The following is a 24,595-nucleotide window of genomic DNA, read 5'->3' as shown; positions in this document are numbered from 1 at the left end:
AGCCGGTTCCGCCCTTTCCCGGCGGCTCCTCCTCCTCCGTCGCAGCAGGGCCGGAGAGGCGTCGGGAGAGAGAGACGTTGTCCAGCGGTGAGCGAGTCCGCGGGGCGGCGGTTGGGGTGTGTGTGTGTGAGAGCCCCGCCTCCCCCCGGGGAGAGGCTATTGGGGGGCCCCGGGGAGCTGTTTGTTCTCTGCCTGCGTAGCAGCTGCCCTGCTTTCACTTTCGTTTCCCTGCGCGCAGAGCAAGTGGGGCTGGAGGGGAGGGCCCCACTCGGGGGCATCCCCCAAGGCCTGGCTGGAGGAGGTGGGGGGCCACTTCTCTCCTCCACCATCAGCTGACTGGGGGGGGGGCAATGCCCCACATGGCCTGGCACTAGGGATGACCCCCCCTCGGAGGATCGCCACAGGGTGTCACCTTGGGGCACAATGGTGGGGTTTGCCCCCCCAAATCCCCTCCGCCTTCCTCCCCCTGCACCCCCTTGCCTCTACTTCTTCCCATCCCCCAAGGCCCCTTTGTACGTGGCCTGTGGCCAGTAAGGGGAGGTGGGCAGCACAATCCCCCACGCCTTGCCCCCCCATACCAAAAGTGGAAAGTGGCAGGTCTTTATGCTTTCTATGGGTCAGATGTCTCTCCCTCCCCAAGGATCCTTTGGACCCTGGACTTTGGCCACAGCATCCTCCGTGGGCCAATAGCGCCAACCTTTTTGAATGGCCTGCCCCCACCCTGAGATTTTCTGGGGCTGTTCCCCTCCCCACCCCCCACTTCCCCAATAATCTCTCGAGGGGCCCCATTTGAAATGTTGCAATCTGTGCCATGTGACGCCAACATGACAATGCACGGCGGCAAAGGGATGATGTGTCACTAGTCACCGGGTCCACGTAGGGTCATGATGCCTGAGTTGGTAAGGAGGCAACTCTGCATGTGCCCCACGTGACTGGACACGAGTTTGGGTGGAAGGGAGCTATGTTACAGTATTGGGGAACAAGAGAGTGTGAAAGGGATATATGAAATAAAGGGCTATATAGATAAGGTAACATGGGAGCAGTCTGTTACCTTTATTGGTGGTTCTAAACTATTAAGGAAATAAACTTTAACACCGATAAAAGGAAGTAAGGTTTTTTTTAACACACACATAATTGGCCTGTGGAACTCACTGCCACAATATACAATTGAGGTCAAGAGCTCAGCAGGCTTCACAAGATGATTATCCATTTATATGAATAATGAGAACGTCCACTGTAACATTGGGTAGGAAAAAAAGTGTAAGGGATATAATCCCTTTGCCTTATTAGGGCGAAACTTCCCAAATGGCAGTTTATTTCATAACTGCCCTAAGCAGTGTTTCGTGATCGTTTGTGTGAAGCATCTGCTACTGGCCACTGTCGGAAGCTAGATGGACCGTTGGTCGGCTCTGATATGGCAATTTCTATGAGTGATGAAGAGGGAGGTCAGCGTTGGAAACCTAGCAGAAAGAAGTGGGTCTTGGGACGTTGCAGGGCACCCAGGATCAGGGAGGATGTTCCACTCATGGGTCGATGTGGAAAAGACATGGAGCTGCTTATGGGAAAAGGAGACTAGAGGTGTGTCAATGCAGGTTGTGTTGGCAGAGTGGAGTGTTCACTGGGCCCAGTTACTCATTTCTGTACAGTCTCTCCCCCTTAATATACAGATGGCACATTGGGGCTGAGCCGGGCCAAACCTAGCCGTTCTCTGTTGCTGCAGTACCCATAAGGGCAATAGCTTCAGGGGGTGCCACTGAATAGAGGAGACACATTCTGCCCCCCTCTGTCCTTGCATTGGCATATATTTGGCTGCATGAGCAGGGGAGTAGTGAAAGGTGTGGGGGTGAATTATACGTGGGATAGAACTATGAATAGCTTTCATGGTGAGAATGAGGGGGTTGAGCATGATGCTGAAGGAAACTGCAAGCCAGAGAGGGAGTCAAGTGGAAGAAAAGGGGATGACGTCATAAGAACAGCAAACAAGGAAGTAAAACATAGAAACTGTCCCTCCGTTGTAGTGGTAAGGCTGATACTCCAGACTTGCGGGGTAGTCAATTATTTTTTGTCAAGGTCCAAATTTCTTTGTCAAGGTCCAGACTCCAGAGAAAATTATAAAAGAAATGACAAGTAAATAAAAAGATTTTGGGGTCTGTTCAAAAGCGTCTGGCAGTCTGGATTTGGCCCATGGTCCGCCTATTGACCATCCCTGCTCCAGAGTGACAAGAGTTGCTGCTAGCTTTGCTGGCAGAGGGTTTGTTGTGCTTGAACTTACTGCTTCTCTCCATCCAGTGATTCATCTAACTAGGCTCCTTTAGGACTACAGTAATCCTTGAAAATAAGTGGCAGATCATCTGTCAGAGAAGAGGGGAGGGAGAAAGGGGCTGATGTATCTGAATGATAGCGTTGGAGCAAGAGAATAGAGTTAGAGTTCCTGCTCACATAAAGGTCATCATGATTGTACTTACGCAGCTTCTTTCATTCAGGGATCTCAAAGGGCTTTGCAAAGCATTTGATCATCAGAGGGGATAGGAGGGTTGCATTGGGCACTGAATTAGTGGACTGGATGATTCTTGCTGTTTTTTTCCCCTTTCTCCTGGATCTGGGCTCCCTGATCGAGGCCCTGGCATATTTGTTCATTGGTGACACAATGGACCAATTGGTTTAACTTGTTCAGCAATCACCCATGCTAGGTGTAGGGATTTCTTGAAGGGTTCAGTTCTGGGCCTTGTGGAAACAGTCTATCTGCCGCTGTCTAGATACTTGTGATCGCCCTTTATAAGTTTGGATTGATTTCTTCTTGCAGCAGGGAACTGAGCCATAGAGGGATTGAGTGACTTGCCGAAAGTCACACAAGAAGTCTGTGGCAGAATCAGAAATTGAATCCCAATCTCCTGAGTATCTTGTTTTAGCCACAAGACCAACCTGCCCCCTCTTTTTCTTGAATCCAGTTATTATCTAGCTGGTACCTGAGGGCTATATGAATATTTTGGAGAGGCTCAAACTCTTCTCAAATAACTTTAGTTGATTAACACCTGTGAGGTGCGAGTGCAGGTCTAATCATGGCAATTCAAGGACCTCGTCTTGCCTGGTAAGAAGAATTCAGGGTTTCATATAGTTCTAGGAAACAGTGTTCATACACAAGCCTATCTTAGGATCTCTGGTGCTTGTATGATAGAATTGAAAATGGCCTCTTCCTAAAGAAAAAAAAACCAGTCCCTCAGAGATGGACTGTAAAAAAGGGAAATCTTTAATTGGTTATTTATTCCTCCCCCGCTGGGTGCATGGTGTAATAATATCTCATTAATTCATTGCACAGTCTGTGTTACAGCGAGTTACGCATTAGCATTCCATAAGGTGTGGCTGTCACTGGCCCTTTCATAAGGAGCAGCCCCAGATTGCTCATTTTTTCTTCCCTCGTCTCCCTCTGCTGATGGTTTATGAACAGCTCAAGGAATGAGTGGCAGGATTTGGACATCATTACATTGTCACCTCATCCTTTTTTCCTTTCTTTCATGCTCTTATAATTTCCTCCCTCCCCTATGTCTATTTTCCTCCTCTCTTTTTTCTCCTTCATTCATTATTGTTCTATTGATTGAAATGAGTCGACAAACAGTGTTGCATCAGTGAAGCACCTGAACAACGCATGCAGACAGCTGGCAGGCTTAGAAGTTAGAACAGGGGGGAACTGGGATTCAGCCCTCTTCCAAATTCTGTCGCCAACTTGCTGTTTGATCTTGGGCAAGTCACTTAAACGCTCTGTGTCTCAGTTTTCCCCATCTGTAAAATGGGGATAATACTACTCCTCTCATAGAAGGGTTGTGAAGTTTGCATGGCACTTTGTTGGAAGATGCAAGAGAAAGGCAAAGTATTGCTAATTATAAAACGAACGCAGAGCCCTGTATGTTCTGTGGTTGTGGAATTTGCCATGGAATTCACCCATAGCTTCAGATTGTACCCCAGAATCTCAGCTTTCATTTTTTTTTAAATTAAGTTTGATCTGTAATGGCTATAACGTCTAAAACATGAATCAAATGTAAAGCAATGCCTATCTGAGTCTGCAAAAAGGGTGAAATAATTGGGTTTGTGAGTGGCCCAGCCATCTCACTCAGGGCCCTGTGGCTTCTGCTATTGTGCAGCTACTGAATTTAGCATTTTTGCTGCTGAATTCATTATTTGGCTGCAGCCAGATGCTGGTCACATGTAACCTTTGCACCATCTTGGGCTCGGACCCAATTCTGACCTAGCACAGTGGCTGTTAAAGGTCCCATGGCATAGCCCAGAAAGAGCCAGGGTCCCTGCCCCCAGCCTGGCTAACTCCTCCCTGTCCCAAGGAAACATGTTCCAAGGCTCAAGTGGTTTTGAGATAGTGCTGTGTTCAGAACAGTTGCTATGTTTGTCCACGTAGTCCTTGCTCTCTTAACATCTGAATCATTGCTTTGTAATGTGCCTTGAGGCATATTGAACATGAAAGATGCTAGATACAAGAAGATCCCACTCTAAATGTAGTGCTTATTTGGGGGCTGGGGTGATGAATGTCATTTAAACATGGAGTCTGTAGCTGTCAGCCTTTGTACCTTGATTAGGAAGGCTGGGAAATAATGGAGATAAAGTAATTATTATCTACCCACAGCATTTTGTTGTATGCTGTGGATGTGATTGGGCAGAGGTGATATCTGCACCACCTTTTGCTGAATAAATTCTCAGCTGGAGTACTATTGAATTCACCCCTGTACTAGGAGACCTGTGAGAACCCATGGGCCTAGAACCAGGGCTGCAGGGTCCAAGGTAGGTACTACTTCCTCACTGCCACCTGGAGCCTGGTTAGGGTTATCACCAAGAGGAACTGAAGGGCTAAGCCCTGCAGGAAGTCCCACCCTAAGGGGCATGAGCGACAGCCCTCCATGATTCCCTGATTGGCTGAAACTCCCCATATAAGCTAGGAAGCCATGGCTGGGAGTTGTCTGAGCAATGCAGACTCTGGTGTGCTTTTGCCCCAACTTTGCTTGCTATGATCCCTGGCTCCCGACCCTGATTTACTGTCTCTGGCTTAAGACCATTCTTGACCCTAGTGAAAGACCCTGGCCTGACTCCGATTCTCACTTCACACTCTCAGTTTTATAATGGACTTTGACGTTGCAGTTTTGACCTGTCTTGGATTGATCTCTGACCTTTGGCCCTGAGAGTGAGCAGCTAACTGTGCCCACAGGCTGCCCAAGTCCCAGCCCTGACAAGACCCGAGTAACAATAAGGACCAATAGTGTCCCCCTTTCTCTCTATGGCTGGCCGAGATATTACAGCTTTTCTTTTCTGAATGCGGCCCTGAGAACAGCCGTTTACACCCTTGCCACCTTCAGGCTATACATCTGCCATCTGTTCCATCTAGAGCTGCCCCACGAGGCCACCGGGAAGTATTGGCTGGCACAGAATGCAGCTGGCCGCCTTCTAAGTGATCACAGAAAACCAGTGTTCTGATCTAAGGTCACTTCCACATGGAACTCCTGGTGCCGGTGATGACACAGACTGTGATAACACAGTCCCAGACCTTCTGGGGATTTTATCTGAGGTCATCTCTTACCCTATATACACTATAACTGCAGTTAAGATCAGCTGGGCGGCTCCTGCTTTCTATTCCTGGAATTGGGTTGTCCTGGACTTGCAGCAGGATTTTCTTGGCAAGAAATGTCTCCCCTTGGCAATCTGCCAGACTCTGAGGCTGGCTGCCTCTAGTGCGTGATGGTAAGGCGTATGTTTAGTTTTCTGAGCGTTTCCTGTCTCTGTTCTTGGTAGTTTCGATTTTATTAACAGTTGCGGGGTCAGTAGTTTTGTACAGTCTCTTGCATGTAACCTTGTGTAATTTATTTTTTGAACTTGTAACAGCACAATTAAAAGGTTCCTAAATAAAGAAACAGGTGAGAGTTCTTATACTATTGATTGATGCTGCTGCTATGCAACATATGTGTTTTAATACTGAGAACCATGTGGCAATTTTACTATAGTGGTTGCTAGTAGCAAATGCTGTATCCTTAGGGTTCGGACCCTTAAGAGCGAACTACTGCCACTTAGGGAGCAAGGATCATGTTGCCTGGGAGGAGCGCACAATGAGTAGGTTTGGAACCATTAGATTTCTATTGGTAAATGTCGGCAAATGTCGATTTCACTGTACACAGGCACACAAACCCACCAAAAATATTTCCATCAACAATATTTGAAATTTACAAATAGGCAAAGCAGGAAAAATGTTTCTTGTGAACTTCTTGCAGTTTGAGTTAAGAATATTTGTTTTGTATATTTTGATATGTGATGCTGACCGTTTTTTTTTTAAAACGGTTATAAAGCTTTAACTTTTTGAATCTCGATGTCTCCTGTTGTTTAAACAGTTATTGGCTGACCTGCCCATAACTTCCTGCAACTGTGAAAATTTAGATAGATAATAAAAAAGGCTTAAAAATAAACCGATATTATCCGTTAAACTTATAAATAAATAAAAATTGATTTCTGCCAAGCCTAACAATGAGGTATCAGTCTCCCTTTTGAGCCACAAAGATGAGGATGACACAAAATGTGTTGGATTTGGATGCTAAAGCGTTACAGTGGAATTGCTAATGAAAAAATAGGAAGGCTGTTGGATTTGCTTCTTCTTGGCATGAGTGCGTGTCTTGCATTTCTCATGCTGACCGGCCTTGGGTGCTAAGAATGCTCTGGATGAGGTCCCAGGATTCTCATGTGTCCCAGCACCACAGGCTGCAAGGTTTTGTCTTACCCTTCGCTTTTGTTCTTGTCCTCTCATAGAACCCCGTCATGGACGAGACCTTAGATGAACCTCCCACTTCTGCTGTCTTCTTGGACAACTGCCACTTCTCCCAGGTTATCTTTAATAACGTGGAGAAGTTTTACATCCCCGGAGGAGACATAACCTGCTTTTATACCCTCACGCAACACATCACACCTCGCAGAAAGGACTGGGTGGGCATTTTCCGGGTAAGCGTGTGCTCCGAACCATTAGCCACCATGTATTGTAAGGTGGCCGCTCACAAAAGGAATGGCTTGATGTGGACATTTCCAGTTATTTCAAACTCCCGCTTAGGGATCAAGCGTGAGACTTTGGAAGAACGGAGTAGCAGCTCTTTTTCAGGGGCTAACTTGTATATTGTAGTGTCTGTACTGCATCAAGAGACATAGGACCTGAATCTTTGCTGCACCGTTCTTGCACTTGGGAGCAGGAATGGAGTAGGGGAGGTTAACGTAACATTGAGCCACCGTTGCACTTCCTGTATTCTGGGACTGCTGAGGGGCCAGCCTGAAATTAGAGCTGTTTCAGGGCTAATCTGACTTGTGCCCTGTTTCCTAGGGCCAGTGAGGAATAGGCGTGGTGTAGTGCATTGTGCCCACATCTGCCCTCAACGCTGTTCCTTCTCCAGAGCGCCTCTCATTCCACACCTCTCCCTTCCCTCTTGCTCCAAGGAAGGAGTAAGCAGGCAAATAGCCCTGATTATTCCTATTTGCATGGACCCAAGATCTGGGTAGCTGGTATAGGAGTGTAAAGGGGGTTCTTACGGCTTAGTGCGGGCATACAGCCCACGTTACAATATCGCCCTGTGAACGGCCACAGGATAAACGTAAGTAAGCTGTATGATACTGTATGATTATCTTGCTGTTGCAGGTGGGATGGAAAACAACCCGCGAATATTACACCTTCATGTGGGCTCCTTTCCCGAGTGACCTCAGCGGTGATTCTATCGTGCAGCAGCAAATTCAGTTTCGAGGTCAGTTGGGAAGAGATGGGCAGCTCACAGTGTACACACACGCGCACCATCATGTACCAAATTGCTCTAAATACCAGTAATAAGTGTTACCACCTGAAGCTGTACAACTGTTGAATAGGAATATTGTCCCGTACTTGGGTAAACTTCCTTCAAGGAGCTGTGGCTATAAGGTCATCTCAAAATAATAGCCCCCAAGTTTCTCTCAAAGGGTCCTTCCCCCCCAAATGTACTCTCAGTCAAGTTTAGCTTAGTGAGAGTGTCCCCTCCTGCTAACACGGAGACACATCCATATGGCACATGCGGTCCTGCGGCCTCTTCTTCCGCTGTTATCAGTGTAGCAAAAGCCCCTGGTGAGAATCTCCCTTGCAGGTACTGCGTTGAGCTGTGTTTGACCATCCGTGTTCTTTTGGTGATCGGGAGTCACTGACCTGCTCCTTGAGGAGTCATTTACATCAGTGCAAAGTGTCAGAAGTGTTTTATGCTCACTTTGCACTGCTATAGTTGAAGGCACAAGGAGTGGGTCAGTGATTACCTGGCCCCATAATGTGGATGTTGCTTTGTATTCCGTGGTCTTGGGTCTGTTAGATCTGGGCTTTCTGTGCTGTACAGTTGACAAGTGGCCTGAGTAATTAAAAACACCCTATGGTGGGGATTTTTGTTCGTTTTAAGCCTACTACCTGCCGAAAGATGACGAATATTACCAGTTCTGTTACGTTGACGAGGAGGGGGTGGTCCGTGGAGCCAGCGTACCTTTCCAGTTCCGGGCAGAGACTGAGGATGATATCCTGGTGGTTACTACACAGGTATGTTCCCTCTCTCTTCCTGCTTTCTCATGCCCTTATCTTTTGTTCAAACTCCCTTTACCTAACACAACATGGTCCAGTGACTACGGCACTGAACTGGGGCTCACATTTGTTGAGCGCACCAGTGTGCTGCGTGTTAATTTCCCTCATGCGAGCCTGGCTGGTGTGCACTAAATGTTCTGTAGTGCACGTTGATGTAGTCCGGTTTCTCATCAATGCATGCTAGCAGGGTCTACGTGTGGGAGTCAGAGCACAACACACAAAGTCGCAAGACCTCCTGGTCAGTCTCCTCCTGGCGCTGGCGAAGGTGGCCGTCCACTATACCAGAAGGAGGAAGCTGGACAGGGAGGTGTTCTGTGACTGGGGGGGGCCTATTTCTGATCCTCCTTTAAGTCACGTCTCTGGGCAGCGTTCCTCTGGGCCGCGTCCACTGGCTCCCTGGACGCCTTCAAGGGGCAGTGGGCGCTATCCGGGGTTCTCTGCTCAGTGTCCCCCTCTGGATCCCTACTTTTGACCATGTGACCCTCACTCCTGTCTGGTTTTTCATTTGTTGTCTCCCATAATCTCTTGACACCTGGGTCCAGTGGCTCCTTCTCTTAGGCTGGGGGAGGTGGGGGGTTAAAGGTCTCCAAGAGCCTCAGTAGATGCTGCTCCCCGCAACCCCAGAAGTAGAAACTGGACCATTCCTGTATTAACAGGGTGGGGGTGGAAGCGCAGCTGTAGCAGCAGGTCATGCTGTGCCAGGAAATGATCAAGGGTGCATTTGGGTAGCCAGCAGGTGCTTGTTTGTATCGAGGACTCAGCTGGCCGCCTGAAGTTAATGGTTGGGCAGAGCCATCAGTTCATGGGCCTAATCGTACAAGAGGCAGAAGACCCTCTGCTCCCACTGCCCTCTGGGGGAATTAAAGGCATTGAGCTCCTTAGAGTTTCAGGCCTGGTGTGTGCAGTATTTTGGAGCTTGATTTTGAGCTCTGGTTGGACAAGCTCTGGCAGCACTGGGCGAGACTGAAAGGGAAGTCCAGTCTCCCTGGTGTTGGTGAAGAGGTAGGGAAGACTACACTGTGGTTTTCTGCCGGGCTCACGGTCCTTTACTCATCACTACACTGCATTCTTATTGAACAAGTCTGTGTTGTTTGCCAGGGAGAAGTGGAGGAGATTGAGCAACAAAACAAGGATTTAGTTAAAGAAAACAAGGAACTGAAGGAAAGCTGCCTGTGTCTCCAGAAACAGAACCTGGGTCTGCAGGAGGAGCTCCGGCTGGCACAGGTACAGACAAGGGATAATACAGTAATTCCGAGGCCTTGTGGCTGACAGCTCAGGCTTATACATGCCCATTATGTGCTTCCAGGAGAAGATGAAGGAGCTAGAGGGAGAAGTCTGTTTCTTGCAGACTGGGAACTTGGAGCTGCGGAGAGCTCAGGAGCTACAGGCCGGAGAGATGAACTCTGCCCAGATGAATTTGGCTTCAATTAGGGAACAGAACATAAAACTTGGAAAGGAAAATCAGGTAAAAGTCCCGATGAACTGGAAACTGGGATGACATGGAGGAGGGAAAAAGGGGAGACCACAGAAAGTGGAGAGGGGAGAATAAGATAGTCAAGGTCTTAGTCTCAGCGAAATGTGAGCAACTGTATCTCCCATTGTAACCAACAGGGGGTTGGTAAATGCTTCTCAGGGTTAGTCCCAAAGGGCAAAGAGAAGAGAAAATCTCCCCCTCACTTCTTTCCCTCCCCCCCATCCCCTTTGATCTCTGTGGAACGGTCTTGCTGCAGTGTAGAGGTGCGGACTCACCCCTGCGGCACCTCCTGCTGGTGACTTCCAGGAATTAGCTCGTTCCAGCTCCGGAGCGCCCTCTGCAGGCCAGTGATCCACCTGTCCTCTGGCCCCTCCCTGGACCCTGGTGCCCTTGTACCTGGGGGTACTGCCCCCTCGCAGTAACCCCTCAGTCTTAGGGTCTCCCCTCCCCAGGGAACCCCCACCCACTATTCCCACCTCACCTCAGTATAAGGCTACTGCCAGTCATCGTCTAGCCCCATGCACTGGGGCAGACTGCAGTATCAGCCTACTCATCACTGGCAAGGTTGGGTTTGGACCTGCTGCCTTGGCCTACCCCTGGGCTGCCCTCTGCAACCCCCAGTACCCCTTGGCCTTCTGCTAGGCCGCAGCCTGGGGCTTTCCAGGCTGGAGCTCCTCAGCTCCTCAGCCTGTCCCCAGCCCTGCTCCACTCAGGTACTGTGTCCCTAGCTCCCTGCAGCCAGGCCCTTCTCTATCTGAATGCAGAGAGAGACCTCTGAGTTCCTGGCTTCCAGCCTTTTTATACAGGCCAGCTGGGGCCTGATTGGGGCGTGGCCCAGCTGCGGCTGCTTCCCAGTCAGCCCAGCTTAGCAGCTCCCAGCCACAACCTTCCCCCAGGGCTGTTTTAAGCCCTTCAGGGCAGGAGCGGGGTAACCACCCTGCTACATGCAGCCCCAGTGTTTTGCACTTGGGAATGGAACTGACAAGCTTCTTTCTGCAATTAGACAGGTTCTGAATGGAACTGGGCTCCTGGGCCCTGCAAAATTGGTAACCCTGGGCCTTCCCAATTTGGGGGGAACAGAGAATCTCCACTTCCATTTAAAAAGCAAAACAAAAAGAGTTTCAAGGCCCTTTCCTGACAAAAAGCCTTGAAAATACAAACCAATCGCTTGGGTGGAAAGGACCGAGCAGCTGGGCTTCACTTCTGTAGCAGGAGCCTGGTGAGGTCCAACGATTTGGCTAGAGAGAGAGATCTGACAGACCTCTGGTGTGCAAAGAGCCAGTTGTGCGTGTATCTCCAAAAAACGATCTCTCCAACCCTCTCCCAAATCCCGAGGCTGACCCAGTGCAGAGCGGAGTGGTAACGATGGACTGCAGTTGGTTACGTTTGGGGAAGGGGAAATGCTCAAAAATGATTTCATAGGCCTGTCCCAAAACCCCAAAGACCAGTTCTGGATCTGACCTGCCTATTACTGCTCCTTCCTCCTCCTCCTTTGTCCAAGGCCCCAATTTAAGCAAAACTGGAGCTGAATATATGAGAGAAAAGAGAAAGGAGAGAGAAAATCTTGTTCCCTTCAGGAGGGTTGTCTGGGATTGTTGCATTCAAAGATACAGTGGGGAGCAAAAATGATGGCTGTTTCTGGGGTTTGACTCCCATTTACCTTCCTGCACTCAGGAGCTGCAGAAAGGACTGGAGTCTCTGAGGAGCAGCTGTGAGAAATTGGAGCTGGAAGGAAATTTCCTGAAAGAGGAGACCAAGCGGCTGACGGAGCAGAATGGCTGCAGAGAGAGCGAGCTGCAGCAGTGAGTGGTTTACACCATCCGTTTGCAAATGGGAGTTCCTGGAAGCGCAGTGGGTTGGGTTTCCTCTTCTGTTTCGTGCTGATGAAAGCCAGTGACTGTATGCACAGAATGAACCCTGCGAGTGAGAGTATAAGGAGCCCCTTGGGGTTTTGATCTGGATTTGGCATTCACAGGCCCTCAGGCAAACATAAGTGTGAGGGTGACTGAGCAAAACTGACTCTTGGAATGAGTCCACGGATTATAGGCTCTCAGCTGTCTGCGTCGGTTGAGGGGAAAGCAACCCACAGGGCTGTGGAACAGATCCAGGATTCACGGGATCTCTGGTAACTTCATGCAAAGGTTTGAGCAGTGCTTTGGTATCTAGGGTTCCTCCATTTGAACCTGCCTGAGGACAAGATAAGCTTTTGATTAGGTTGAGAAATGAAGGCTGCGAGTGTGGTTTACCAAGAGCTGGTGCTGAGGTGGAATTGGGGGGGGCCACATGCAGCTGAAAATGTTACAATTTGGTTTCCTCTGAGCAGATTCAAAGAACACAACCAAGAAGTGTCATCTGAAAAGGAACAGCTAGAAAGCAGATTGAAAACTACCCTGGATCACATGGACCAGCTGCAGGTAGGCAAGGCGCAGTCTCTGTCTCTGCTTCTGCAATCTGTGCAGTACTCTGTGTGTGTCTGACTGGGAATGGAGCTGCCTATAGCAAATTAGGATGGTATCTGAGTTGTTCCTAGTGATTCCATGGGCTCCTTCGGAAAATGTGAACCTACAACATGACAACCTGAGCTCCAGGAAGCTCCTAACAAGTGCTGTATTTGGGAAGGAGGAAGCGTTAGCAAATCCTTGCAGATTTTTCATCTCATCCCCCAAAACACCTACCCTCCGTACCCATGTTAGGTTCATCATAAAGACTTTGTACTCCTCTAGCTCCTCCTATCTGAGGATCTCAAAGGGATTTCTGAATGTGGAAGGGTTTATTCTCACAAGAGCCCTATGAGGTAGGTAAGTGGTAAGGCTGGCCGGAAAACAACAACTCCATTTCATGAAACAGGTTTCAAAAAATTTGTTATCCTGCATCAGAAGGAAAAGGAGAGAGACTCTCTGTATCCTGGTACACCTCTACCCCGATATAACGCTGTCCTCGGGAGCCAAAAAATCTTACCGCATTATAGGTGAAACCGTGTTATATCGAACTTGCTTTGATCCGCCGGAGTGTGCAGCCCCGCCCCCCCGGAGCACTGCTTTACCGTGTTATATCCAAATTCATGTTATATCGGGTCGCGTTATATCGGGGTAGAGGTGTAGTTAGCCTGGGGACCTGGGAGACCCGGGACAGTGTCTGAACTACTGGATTATGGAGCCTGTACCCACCAGGCTACATAGCTTTCCCATCCTCCCGACCAGAAATGCCATCCTGGTCCCAACGAACCTTTCCAACAAAAATGTTATCAAATCCGATATGATTCCCCTGAAACATCCCAATTTCACTAAAATGGCATTTGATGGAAAACTGTTGCATCAAAAAAAAATTGACCTGCTCTAACATTACTAGCCCTATTTTACAAAGGGGGAAACAGAGATGGAGTGACTTGACTAAGGCCATGCACAAAATCGGTGGCAGAGCCAGGAATAGAACCGAGCTCTCTTGTCTCCCAGCCAAAGGATCATCTTTCTTGTCTCCAGATTGGTGCTTGTCCAAAAGTTTCATTGGGTTCCAAAAATATTTCACTGGAATTGGTTTCCAGACATTTGTTCCACAACTGAATCAGGTCAACATTTCAGGTTATTTACCACTAGTGTGCAGTTATGTAAATCACCCCCAAAAGCCATGTGAATGGGCAGGGTTTGGAATTAGGATCTATGGCTTAGTAAGACTTTGCCAGGCTACTTTCATTCTGGACATTCCTGCTGCATTATAAATTGCCTGTGCTTCCTTCTGTCCTATATAAATTGTTGGGCCATCACTTTCATCCACTCTTGTTTCACCTCAGTCACAGGTGTTGAATCAAGAGAAGGAAATGGAAAACCTGCTTCGGATGGACCATGACAAGACTGAGCAGCTGGAGCATTTGAAGGAGGAGAATCGTCAGTTACGCATTACTTTGGCTGAACAGGTAGAGCCTTCCCTAATAACGTTGAGGCTTGAGGGAGCTGGGGTGGAGGGATATAGAGCAGCCCATAGCGGTGAGCAGATGGAGGTGATCTTATGGAAGCTCAAGGGGAATTAGGTGATGGAGGGGAAGGGATTGCCCGTGTTATAGCAGGTGGTGCTGGTACATGGTTTTCTCTTCCAGGTGCTCTTTTTTAGTGTGCAAACCAGTTTTTAGTCTTGGGGTGCGGAAAACACTTGTTGTGATTCAGTTCCTTTGGAAGAGCTGTTGCAAGCAGCAAGAGAATTTGCTCCCTGCTTTAATCTCTAACTAGTGTCAATTCTTCGGTCAGATTTGCTCCCTGGGAGCCAGGGATTTGTGTTTGGCTGAGATTTCTGAAAAAGAGAGGATTGCCTGTGTTCTGTTTGTGACCACCCGTGTCCCAGGACTGGTGTATACATGTAATAAAACAAGGTATACGAGGAATATACCCAGACTCTGCATCGCTGATTTCTGCTCCAGTGGGAAGCTGGCTTACAAAGCCCTGTACATCCGCTACTGCTTGATGGAGGGACAACAACACCCTTAACTCTTCTCTGTTGTTCCTTACTCATCTGTAGTATCTTAGTTTAGCAAAGCCATTTAATAGAAGTGACTACAAACAAATGCACTTGGAGCAGAGAGGGTCTAAATTACAGAAGAAAGCCAGAAACAGTGGGAAGCATCCGTTTTCGGTGGGGGATGACTTGATTGGCTGTATGCGTGCCCCATTTCCTTCTCCAACCTCCCTTCTCTTTGGCGTTCCTTTTGTTATTTATATGCGGCTCCCCCTCACTGATGCATATGGTGCTGAAATTTGTGGTCCTGTGCAGAAAGAGCAGGAAGAGAAGCTGGAACAGTGTCTGGAGGATCTGAAGGTGACAGAGGCCAGCATGGCTCTTCATCTGCAACATAAGCAGGTGTCATGTCTTTCTTTGGATGGATGTGGGGGATGGTCTCCAAAGAGCAGAGTGAAAAGTGAAGGGATGAAGTCTATGGTTGTACAGAGGACAGGGTGTTGCTGGGATTCAGGGAGGGCCAGTATTTCACTGAAAGGAATGTAAAGTCAATGGGAATACAGCAGAATGGAACATTGCATCACTTTTTTATCATGAAGGGAATATAACTGGCAGGTTAGAGAAGTCACGTCAAAGAAACAGGCCTTTCGCTTAGAGAGGAAGGGGGCGAAGTTTGCGATGGTCCTTAGTCCTGGGGGAGTTTGCTCCACAAGCTCCGACTAGCCCTGACAAAGCTCTTGTTCCTGCACACACAAACTGTTACTCTTGCTGTAGAAACTTCCATTGTGCCTGAGGAGCAAAGTTGTTGACCGTGATCTTGAGCTTAGAGCTTGAGGCAGTCTTTTAGATACCCATGGCTCAGGTCATTGAGCACCCTGAAGATGAGAACCAAGACCTCAAACTTGCTTGGCTATTCTACGGGAAGCCAGTGTAGGGAGCTGAGGGCAGGTTTCATGTGTTCCCAGTAGGGTTGCCGGATGTATTCTTGGAGGTTTCATCACATGACATAATCTTTGATTAAAGATTAATTCTTTAATTCCTGGAGATTCCAGGACAATCCTGGAAGGCTGGCAATCTTAGTTCACAGTAGCCAGTGTTGCTGAGGAGATGTGCTGTGGTGTTCTCTACTAGCTGAAGTTTCCTAAATGCTGAAGGCTTCATGCCCAGGTGTGCTGCATTGAGGTAATCCAGCCTGAGCGGTAACAAAGGCATGAATAGCCAAGGCCAGGTCACTGTGTGCGAAGATGATGGAGACTTCTAGACAACCAGAGAGGAGTCCTGGGCGCAGGCCAGCTGTGGAGTTTAATCGATAACCGAAACTGATAAGATTGATGCTTATCGGTTAAACTTTTACATCCCTGCTCACAGTATCACCATGTATGTAATGAGGGAAGTACAGGCTATGAGTGGTTTATTTTGGAATCAGTGGTGACTTAAGTTGGTTAGATATGACATGGTCAGACTCTCGTTGAAGGTCAAGGTTGATTTATTGATGAAACACACACACACGCACGCATGCATAAGAAACAAATGATATCTGAGCAATTCCTGATGCTCTCACAGCTTTTCTTTTGGTGATTCCCCATCACTGACGAACCTAATGCTTTTGCTTAACAGCATCAAAACCACGATATAACAAAGGAACTCGAGGAGAAGAACCATTTGTTTCAGCTTCTTCAGCGGAAAAAGGATGAAATTGAGGAGAAAAATCTGGTGAGAAACTCACAACCGCACTACCAACCTCACAGCGCAGAGAGGTCTTCGTTAGCAGTGGTACTGAACACAGTTCAGAGTTAGGCAAGGTGGTTGGACGAAAAGCCGTAAGAGGTTTTGCTGAGACTTATTAAGGAGCTCATAATAATGAACCATTATTATGAAATAGAGAATCGTGAGAAAATAGTTAAAAAGAGCTGTCTGACAAGGAAATTGTGGAAGAAAGCTTTACTAAAATGCAATCAGATGACATGGTGGGTTTTTTTCAGATGCTCTCAGCACTGGCCTAACTGCTCCCATGGAATTCAGTGGTCCTACCCAGTATTTGAAAACAAACCACACAAAGTCTTTTCACTGAGTTATTAGCTAAAGAATAGCTCCCGGTTTCTGTTCAGAGCTTTGCCACTAACTGAATGACCTTAGGCTGGTCATAGATTTTAAGGGCAGAAGGGGTTATTTTGATCATCAGTGTCCAGTTCTGGGCAACTTTAAGAAAGATGTGGACAAATTGGAGAGAGTCCAGAGGAGAGCAACAAAAATGTTAAAAGGTTGAGAAAACCTAACCTATGAGGGAAAGGTTAAAAAAAAAAAATACCTGGTCATGTTTAGTCTTGAGAAAAGAAGTCTAAGGGGAGACCTGATAAGTCTTCAAATAGGTTAAGGACTGTTATAAAGTGGACAGTGATCAATTTTTCTCCAGGTCCACTGGCGGTAGGACAAGAAGTTAAGGGCTTAATCTGTATTATAAGGCTAGTTAGGCTCTGAAATAGGCTTCCAAGCGAGGTTGTGGAATCCCCGTCATTGGAGGTTTTTAAGAACAGGTTGGACAGACACCAGTCAGGGATGGTCTAGGTTTACTTGGTCCTGCCACAGCTCAGGGGGCTGGACTTGATGACTTCTCAAGGTCCCTTCCAGCCCAAAATTTCTATGATTCGATGATCATCAGGTCTGACATCCTGTGTTACATAGGCCATCAAATAGGTATTTTCACCTCCCTTTGCCTGTTTCCCTCCCATCTGCAAAATGGGGATCAGCCTGGCCTACTGAAAAGGATTTGTGAAGTGCTTTGAGATTCTCGGGGGAGAGGAACTATATCCGTGCAAACGGTCATGACTAACAATAAATGGCTTCTCTCGGAAATGGCCCCCTGAGCTCCTGGAACTTCATTCTGCTCTTCTGTCCCTTTGCAGAGACTAAGGCAAGAGAACAACGAGCTGCTGATGCGCCTCTCTGAGAGCCCAGATTATTCTGCCCGGGTTGCTGTCCCGTCGGCGCAAGTTCCAACTCGGTCTCCAGAAAGTGCAGACCTTTTGTTTGGGAACCCGTACTATAGTGAGTTACTTGGCATTCTGTGCAGAGGCTCCCAGGGACCACACGGGATGGGTCTGATCTAATTACATCCTGACTGCTTCCGAGCAGGAGAACCCTAATCAAGGAACTGGGCTAGAATCAGAAATGAATTAAGAATGAATAGAGTTGGGAGCTACCAAAATTCCAGCCCCCACCCTCCTGAAGATCCTTTCTTCAGTCCTCCTACCTGTTCTTGGCCAGTGAGAGACAGAAGGTGAAACTCTACTTCCTTCCCATAGCTCCTGAGAAGATGGAATCTGTCCATTCACTGTTTGTTGGCAGGAGGGACTTCCCCCTACACACGTGGTGGTTGGGGTCTCAGCAGGTTGTCATCCCTCTTGATTTGGAGGCTTGTAGAAAAGAAGCTCTCAACAGCATGTTTGTGCTGCCTCCCATGTGTTCAGAAGATGCCCTGGCAGCTCCAAAACTCTGTCAGGTCTGAGAGTTGACTTAAGTGATTAGCACTGTGCTCTCTTTCTGCCAGTTTGTCCAGTCACAAGGCAGCCAGTCCCATGGCCTCAGTTCAGCATTCCGGAGTCTTAAATATGGAGGTTCCTTCCAGATTCAGAGCTAGGTCTGGTGCTTCAAGAAGAATCAAGAATAACAGGTCAACACCACATCAAATGGTTTACTTTTGGCTATGGTTAAGACTTGCATTTTCTGTTCTTTTGCAGACTCCCTAGAAACAAGTGCTGTGAACATGGTGAGTAAAGTGGCTGGTGGATTTTGCTTAGTGGTATGAAGGCAGGAGTCTAATTGAGCTCCATGGCCAGTTTCCTCTATAAGCTTTTAGTCCTGGTCAAGGTAGTGGGTTCTACCTTCCCAGACAGCGGAATGGAGCCCTGGATATTTCAGAATAAGCTGGGGGAATTAATGATGATTGTGCTAAGCAGGAGCGAGGGACCTCTGCTAGAACTCAATTGCAGCCCTGGGCAACATCAGCATGGAAGCCGGAATGAGCAGAATTCAGCTGCCAGATGCTGTATTTCATAATGGAGAAATGGACACATACTGGGTAGGATAGAAAGCAAAAGCAGTTCTCAGAAGCTCTTCGGCTCACAGAGCCAGTCACTGAGGCATGGGGACATTTAAAACCCTGTGGAGTATTAGAACCTAGAGTGGCCTGTCCTGTAACTGATTATTTCTAACCTCCCTTTCTCCTTTTATTGCTAGTGCAGATATCTATACGTCATTGTTTTGTATTCACCTTTCAGCCCCCTGTGAAGAAATGCCCCCTGTGTCATGAGGTCTTTTCTGATGACATTGCGCCACGTCAGTACGAGGACCATGTGCGAAGCCACATTCTGGATTGCCCGTTCTGTGACGAGACCTTTGAGGATAAGCAGGTGTATGATGATCATGTGTACTGCCACAGCCTGGAATAATTCTTCATTCTGCTTTATGCTGTATAGCAGGTGTATAGCTCCTCTTTCAGGTGTGATAGCACAGACTTGATCGTAACCAATACTGTAGGAATATAGATCCTAGACAAATCACCCCAGCAAGGCTGGACTCAGCACCAGTACTGTAGTGCCGACCCATCTGTTCCGTGTGATGTGACCCATCATCAAGTTGGGTCAGATACCAAGCAGTACTATTGAAATAATCCATCCTTGTCAGCTATGTCCTTTATCTTCAGTCAAATATGGGCACTCTTAAACAGCTCAGTCCCTGTGGGCTGGTCTACACTGGGGGGGGGATCGATCTAAGATACACAACTTCAGCTACGCTATTCGCGTAGCTGAAGTCGAAGTATCTTAGTTCGACTTCCCTGGCCGTCCTCATGGCGGCAAGTTGTCCACCGCGGCTCCCCCGTCGACTCCGCTTACTCCTCCTGCCGAGGTGGAGTACAGGCGTCGATTTGGGGATTGATGTATCGCGTCTAGACGAGACGTGATAAATCGATCCCCGATAGATCGATTACTACCCGCCGATCCGGCGGGTTAGTGTAGACATGGCCTGTAACCAGTTGTTCAGACCAAATGCAATACCAGTACTTCAGAACAAAGGCTGTCACTAAGATCTGTTGTTCCGATCTAACCAAGTACTAATATTGTAGAACAGCAGTTGCCTGCGTTTTGCAGAAACGTCTGTTACAATTGTTATATTCCTTAGAGCAGAGCTGACACCACTAACCCTAAGGCCAAAAACAATGTATACTGCCCTTGAGCTCAAAGTCCCAATCTTATTAATGGTTACAGGACTGCAGATCTAACTTAATAATAAAATTGAGTCCTTCCTTCACCCTTTATCCCAAGCCAGTGAAAGCTTTATATATCTCAGGAATGAGTTTAACCATCTATGTGCATCCTCTAAGGAAATTGGTGGGGGGAGCCTGGATTGTTTCTCTGATTTGCTTGTCTGACGCTTCTTGATTCCAGGACAAAAGGAGCCTCTTCTGAGTGCAGAATGCTGGGCTTCAAACCTATCAAGTTCCTGGGATGATTGCACTGCTTTTGCACAAGTTTTACATTCTTTTTGTTGCAATGTACAGCAAACATTCTTTCCTCTATGCAAACACAAGGGTAAAGTTTATTATCCAACAGAGTTACACTGTGCATGAATTTAGTGATGGATATCTAAATCTATAGGGAATCCTAATAGGTTTTCATAATAGCCTGGTTCAAATGAAGTTAAGAATAATGGATACTTTAAAACGTTGCTTTAATATCTTCAGTGCTAAAGGCTTAAATAAACTTGTATCGATCAACCTTTGATGAAAACTTTGGACTTCTGACTTCAATTATGTAATAAGGCCTTTTATTTTATTTTTTTAACTGTTAGCAGGCACTATACAAAACTATGTAACAGAGAAATGGAAAAGGTGAATAAACAATAGCAAACAGAAACTACACCAGGAGAAAATGTCTGGTTATTTTTGTAACAAATAAGACAGGTGGAGATTCTACCATCCCATCCCGAGTGAAAGATGTCCTCAGGGAGCTGTCTTGCAGGCCCTTATTCCTTTCTAAGGCCCAAGTCCATTTATACACATCCCTAACTTTTAGCACATGAAGTACTCCACACTGAAGTCAACTGAATTGCTTGCACTTACTGTAAAACAAGGGGCTTGTCCTCACACGGATTAGCACCAAAATAACTAAATTGGTTGTAAGTCACACCTTGTGCTATTTCAGTGCAAATCTGTGCATGGACACTCTTCTATGACCCTTTTATTCCAAAGTAAGTGCCCCCCCCCCCCCCCCCCCCCCGTGGACTTTTCCCATCCCCAAGCACGTTCCCAGCCTCTTCACTCTGCCCCCAGCATTTACTCCCCTTGACTCTATAGCCCTTATCACCGTCCAGAATCCTTATTATTTATTTTCCGGTAGCATCTAGGAGCCCTAGTTGTGGACCAGGGCCCCACTGTGCTAGGTGCTGTACAAACACACATTATTTTCCCTGACATGTCCAGTCACCTTCCATGTTCCTCACACTCATCCCTTGCTGCCCAGTTTGCCTCCATGCTGGCATAAATAATCACCATCCCCAGAATTGGATAATTATTTCCTCATAAGAGGAACATGGATCGGTTTCATATCCTGGGCATTTACTTAGTAAGATGGATCAGGACTGACACAATCATGTCACTTTGGACAATCACTTAACCTCACTGCCTCAGTTTCCCCATCTCTAGCATGGGGATACTGACACTTTCGTACCTATCACCCAAGACCATGTTGCATAGCTCTGAAGAGGGAGAGCATTGTATTTGTGCTCAGTATTATTATAAGGTCTGCAGGTTTGTTTGCCCTGTAGGTGGGACCATAGAGCTATTTTCCTCACCTCAGCTTTGAGTTAATGAGTCACTGATGTTCAGAGGTTTGTTTGAAGTACAGGAGGAACAATTCAGTTTCATCGTCTAGTCCCCCTCCTTTTATTATCATTGGGTTTAAGTTTGACTTGAAGGTTTTTGTGGTGGTGACATCATGCAGTCCTCTGAAGACATTTGTCTATAATTAGGGCTTTGCATGATTTGCTACTTGTTGCCTCTCCTCATATGTTTAGACTGTAAATACTTTTAGGCAGGGATTGTCTTTTTTTAATTATGCGTGTCTGGTGTCTAGCACCCTTTTTCCCTGATCCATTGACAGATGCCTGAGTTTCATTATCAAAGTTGGCCTTTATTTCATCCATGGGTTTCCGTGAGGTCTTCTGGGCCAGATCCTCAGCTCATGTAAATCAGTGTAGCTCCATTTACACCAGCTAAAGATCTGACCCTCTGTTTTTAACTTAATTGGCACAGAAGATCTCGGAAAAAGGAAAGATTCCTGTTGTTAGCTGCCTCCTTAATATGGGATCCAAACAGAGCAGATTGAAAAAAGGAATTTTGATCCTGTGGGAAACTCAGTATTTTGAAATTTTGTTTTCATCCTCAATTGGGACAAAAATTGCAGTAGTGACTCCTGCCCAATGAAAAGTTCTGAAATTTTTGAGTTTGAAATGTCAACATATTTCATTCTGACATGATCAAAATGAAATCTCAAGATTCCCCAAATGAAATGTTTCATTTCAATTTTCCCCAACTGAAAATGTCACCAAACTTGTTTTTTTCCCACAGAAAAGATCAACGAATCCCCATTTTCCAGTGAGAAACCATTTTTTCCCACCAGCCCTAGTACCAAGTTATTTTTTGCTTCCTAGGAAACCCTCCGTTTTTACAGACACATGGCTATGATACAGACAGATATAGATGTTATTAAAATCCTGATATCAGCACGTGCTCCTGTTAGACACAATTACCACTCCTCTTTTCCCACCTACACTTAGGGTGACCAGATATCCTGATTTTATAGGGACTGTGCCAATTTTGGAGTCTTTTTCTTATATAGGCTCCTATTACCCCCCACCCCCTGTCCCGATTTTTTTACATTTGCTGTCTGGTCACCCTACCTACACTGTGGTTAAAACCTGCTTTAGAATCCGAGTTCACAAACCCAAACCATGGTTATTTGAGGTTAGATCCATGGCAGGAGTCTGTCTTATGCCCTTTATGCTGTTGATGCCATGAACTGTGCTCCTAGTTCGCCATTCCCTCCCTTTTACATTGGTTGCTGTCGCCATCATCTTCCTTCTTGCATGCTCCTGTCGTTTCTGCAGGTCTCATCACCTAACAGCGCCTGTGCCATTCCAATAGCATGCAGAGACAGTGGATGCCCAGCAGGGGGGGTTAGACGGCAGGAAGTCTCATGATGGAGCTAGTAGGACTTTTCTGCAGTAGTGGCACAGATTCAGCCCCGCCCCTGTATAGAGCACAGTAAGGTGCAGCATGCATCTTCTCTATCCTGGGGTAATTTGGCCCCTGCACAGTTTAGGGTATCCATTTGCTGACCTGTAATGTACAGCCCCATTTATATCACCAGTGAATGGGGCCCAAGGAATCCTCTCTGATACACTGGTGTAAATTAAGAGTAACTCCACTGGCATATACCGTAACTCCTCGCTTAACATTGTAGTTATGTTCCTGAAAAATGCTACTTTAAGCAAAACGATGTTAAGCGAATCCAATATCCCCATAAAAATTAATGTAAATGGAGGGTAGGTTCCAGGGAAATTTTTTTCACCGGACAGAAAAAATTATATACAGCATAAGTTTTAAATAATTTTAAACAATTTAATACTGTACTCACCAACGATGATTGTGAAGCTTGGTTGAGGCAGGGGCGTAGCGGGGTTGGGGCACAGGGGCTTTCCCCACTCTGCCCACCTGGCGCTCCTGTTGGGGAGCAGGCTCGGGGGCTTGCCCGCTCCCTGGTTGGAATGCCGGGCAGGTAGAGTGGGGCGAGCCCTGACCCCCGGCTGGAACGCAGGGCGGGCGGAGCGGGATGAGCCAAACAACCTTATAACAGAACATTGCGCAACTTTAAACAAGTATGTTCTCTAATAGATCAGCAACCTAATAACAAAACAATGTTAACCGGGATGACTTTAAGTGAGGAATTACTGTATGTACTTTCTAATTTTGGAGGTGCTCCCTTATTACATTGATAGGTGTTGAGTAAGAGCCTACAGAGAGCAACCCCAAAAAGGCAGAGGAGGAGTTTTCTGCCTGTGGCAAAGTTTCCACCCCAACACGGCCTCTTAGCTGGGACTGTGGAAACTTTTGTCTCAGTTTCCCACACCGTCCCTAGGCCTGCTCCAGGCATAAGAATGTCCTAGCCCTCAGCCAGACTACTTTACAGAGTCCCTCACTAAAGTCCTAAAGGAATGTATACAACAACCAAATCTTCAGCCCAGCTGGGCTTAGCTAGTAGCCACCTCTCTACAGGTGCTGACATCACGCTACCATAATAGTTTCTTTCCTGTACCTGTGCAGAGTTCAGCAGGGTACTTTTATGTCCAACTTTGGTTATATCCTAGAAAGGGAAGGGTGTTTATTTGAAATTTGACTTGGAGTTTGCGGGTCAAATCCACAGTGGGTGTAAGTCTGGTCAACTCTATTCATCTCAATGAATCTACATCAATGTACTGCAGCTGAGGATTTGGGGGGCCAATGATCTGTTCAGGGTAGCAGCTCCTGTAAACCAAGCAAGCCACCCACATGAATGCGGCAATCACCACAGGAACCTAGTGTCAGTATCCCCGCCATATCTCTCTGCCCCCAAAACAATCTCTCTTTGCTCTATGAATGAAATAAAAGTATCCCTCTATCAATTCACATGCTGCACAAATTGTTAACCCCCCCCCCCAAAAAAAAAGTACAGCAAAACAACCCTAAAATAAAATCAGCTTTTGGCATTTAAAACCTAACCACAGCCACATCTGGAAAAATAAGACGACATCCTTTTGTCCATGCTCCCAATGGGCTATGAAATCCTGGGCATTAGCAAACTGGCCAGGTTTCCACCCTGCCCTCTGTTCTTGCTCTTTTAAAGTTCCTCCTATCTGAATATACAAATAGATTCTGTTTTAACACATATTAAGTGTGCCTAGATGCAACATTGATGAGTATACTATAAATATACTATACTGTGAGCTCACTGGAGCAGGGACCATTCCTTCCTGGA

General features: G+C 46.9%; 1 protein-coding gene across 4 annotated transcripts; it reads left to right on the top strand.

Annotated features, from left to right (window-relative positions):
- On the top strand, positions 1 to 20,440 carry CALCOCO2 (calcium binding and coiled-coil domain 2). 4 transcript variants are annotated; one of them, XR_010562370.1, is made up of 15 exons: positions 16 to 87; positions 6,790 to 6,978; positions 7,661 to 7,763; positions 8,433 to 8,566; positions 9,707 to 9,832; positions 9,915 to 10,073; positions 11,757 to 11,884; positions 12,406 to 12,496; positions 13,870 to 13,992; positions 14,841 to 14,927; positions 16,143 to 16,238; positions 17,429 to 17,570; positions 18,263 to 18,291; positions 18,803 to 19,023; positions 19,970 to 20,440. XR_010562370.1 is itself a non-coding variant. In XM_065422517.1 (14 exons), exons 2-14 carry the CDS (start codon positions 6,799 to 6,801, stop codon positions 18,971 to 18,973), a joined length of 1,569 nt encoding a protein of 522 aa, XP_065278589.1. In that variant the 5' UTR covers positions 1 to 87; positions 6,790 to 6,798; the 3' UTR covers positions 18,974 to 20,440. The 4 variants fall into 4 exon arrangements, 3 of the variants coding, with proteins under 3 accessions (XP_065278589.1, XP_065278587.1, XP_065278588.1); XM_065422517.1 differs by having other exon boundaries at positions 1 to 87; positions 18,803 to 20,440; XM_065422515.1 differs by having other exon boundaries at positions 14,841 to 14,885; positions 18,803 to 20,440.
- Positions 20,441 to 24,595: the final 4,155 nt, after the last annotated feature.

This window comes from Emys orbicularis, chromosome 25 (genome assembly GCF_028017835.1).
Source record: "Emys orbicularis isolate rEmyOrb1 chromosome 25, rEmyOrb1.hap1, whole genome shotgun sequence".
In the NCBI taxonomy this organism is placed as follows: Eukaryota; Metazoa; Chordata; order Testudines; family Emydidae; genus Emys; species Emys orbicularis.
Note: the sequence above shows the minus strand (reverse complement) of the source record. Positions and strands in the feature narration are given on the sequence as shown.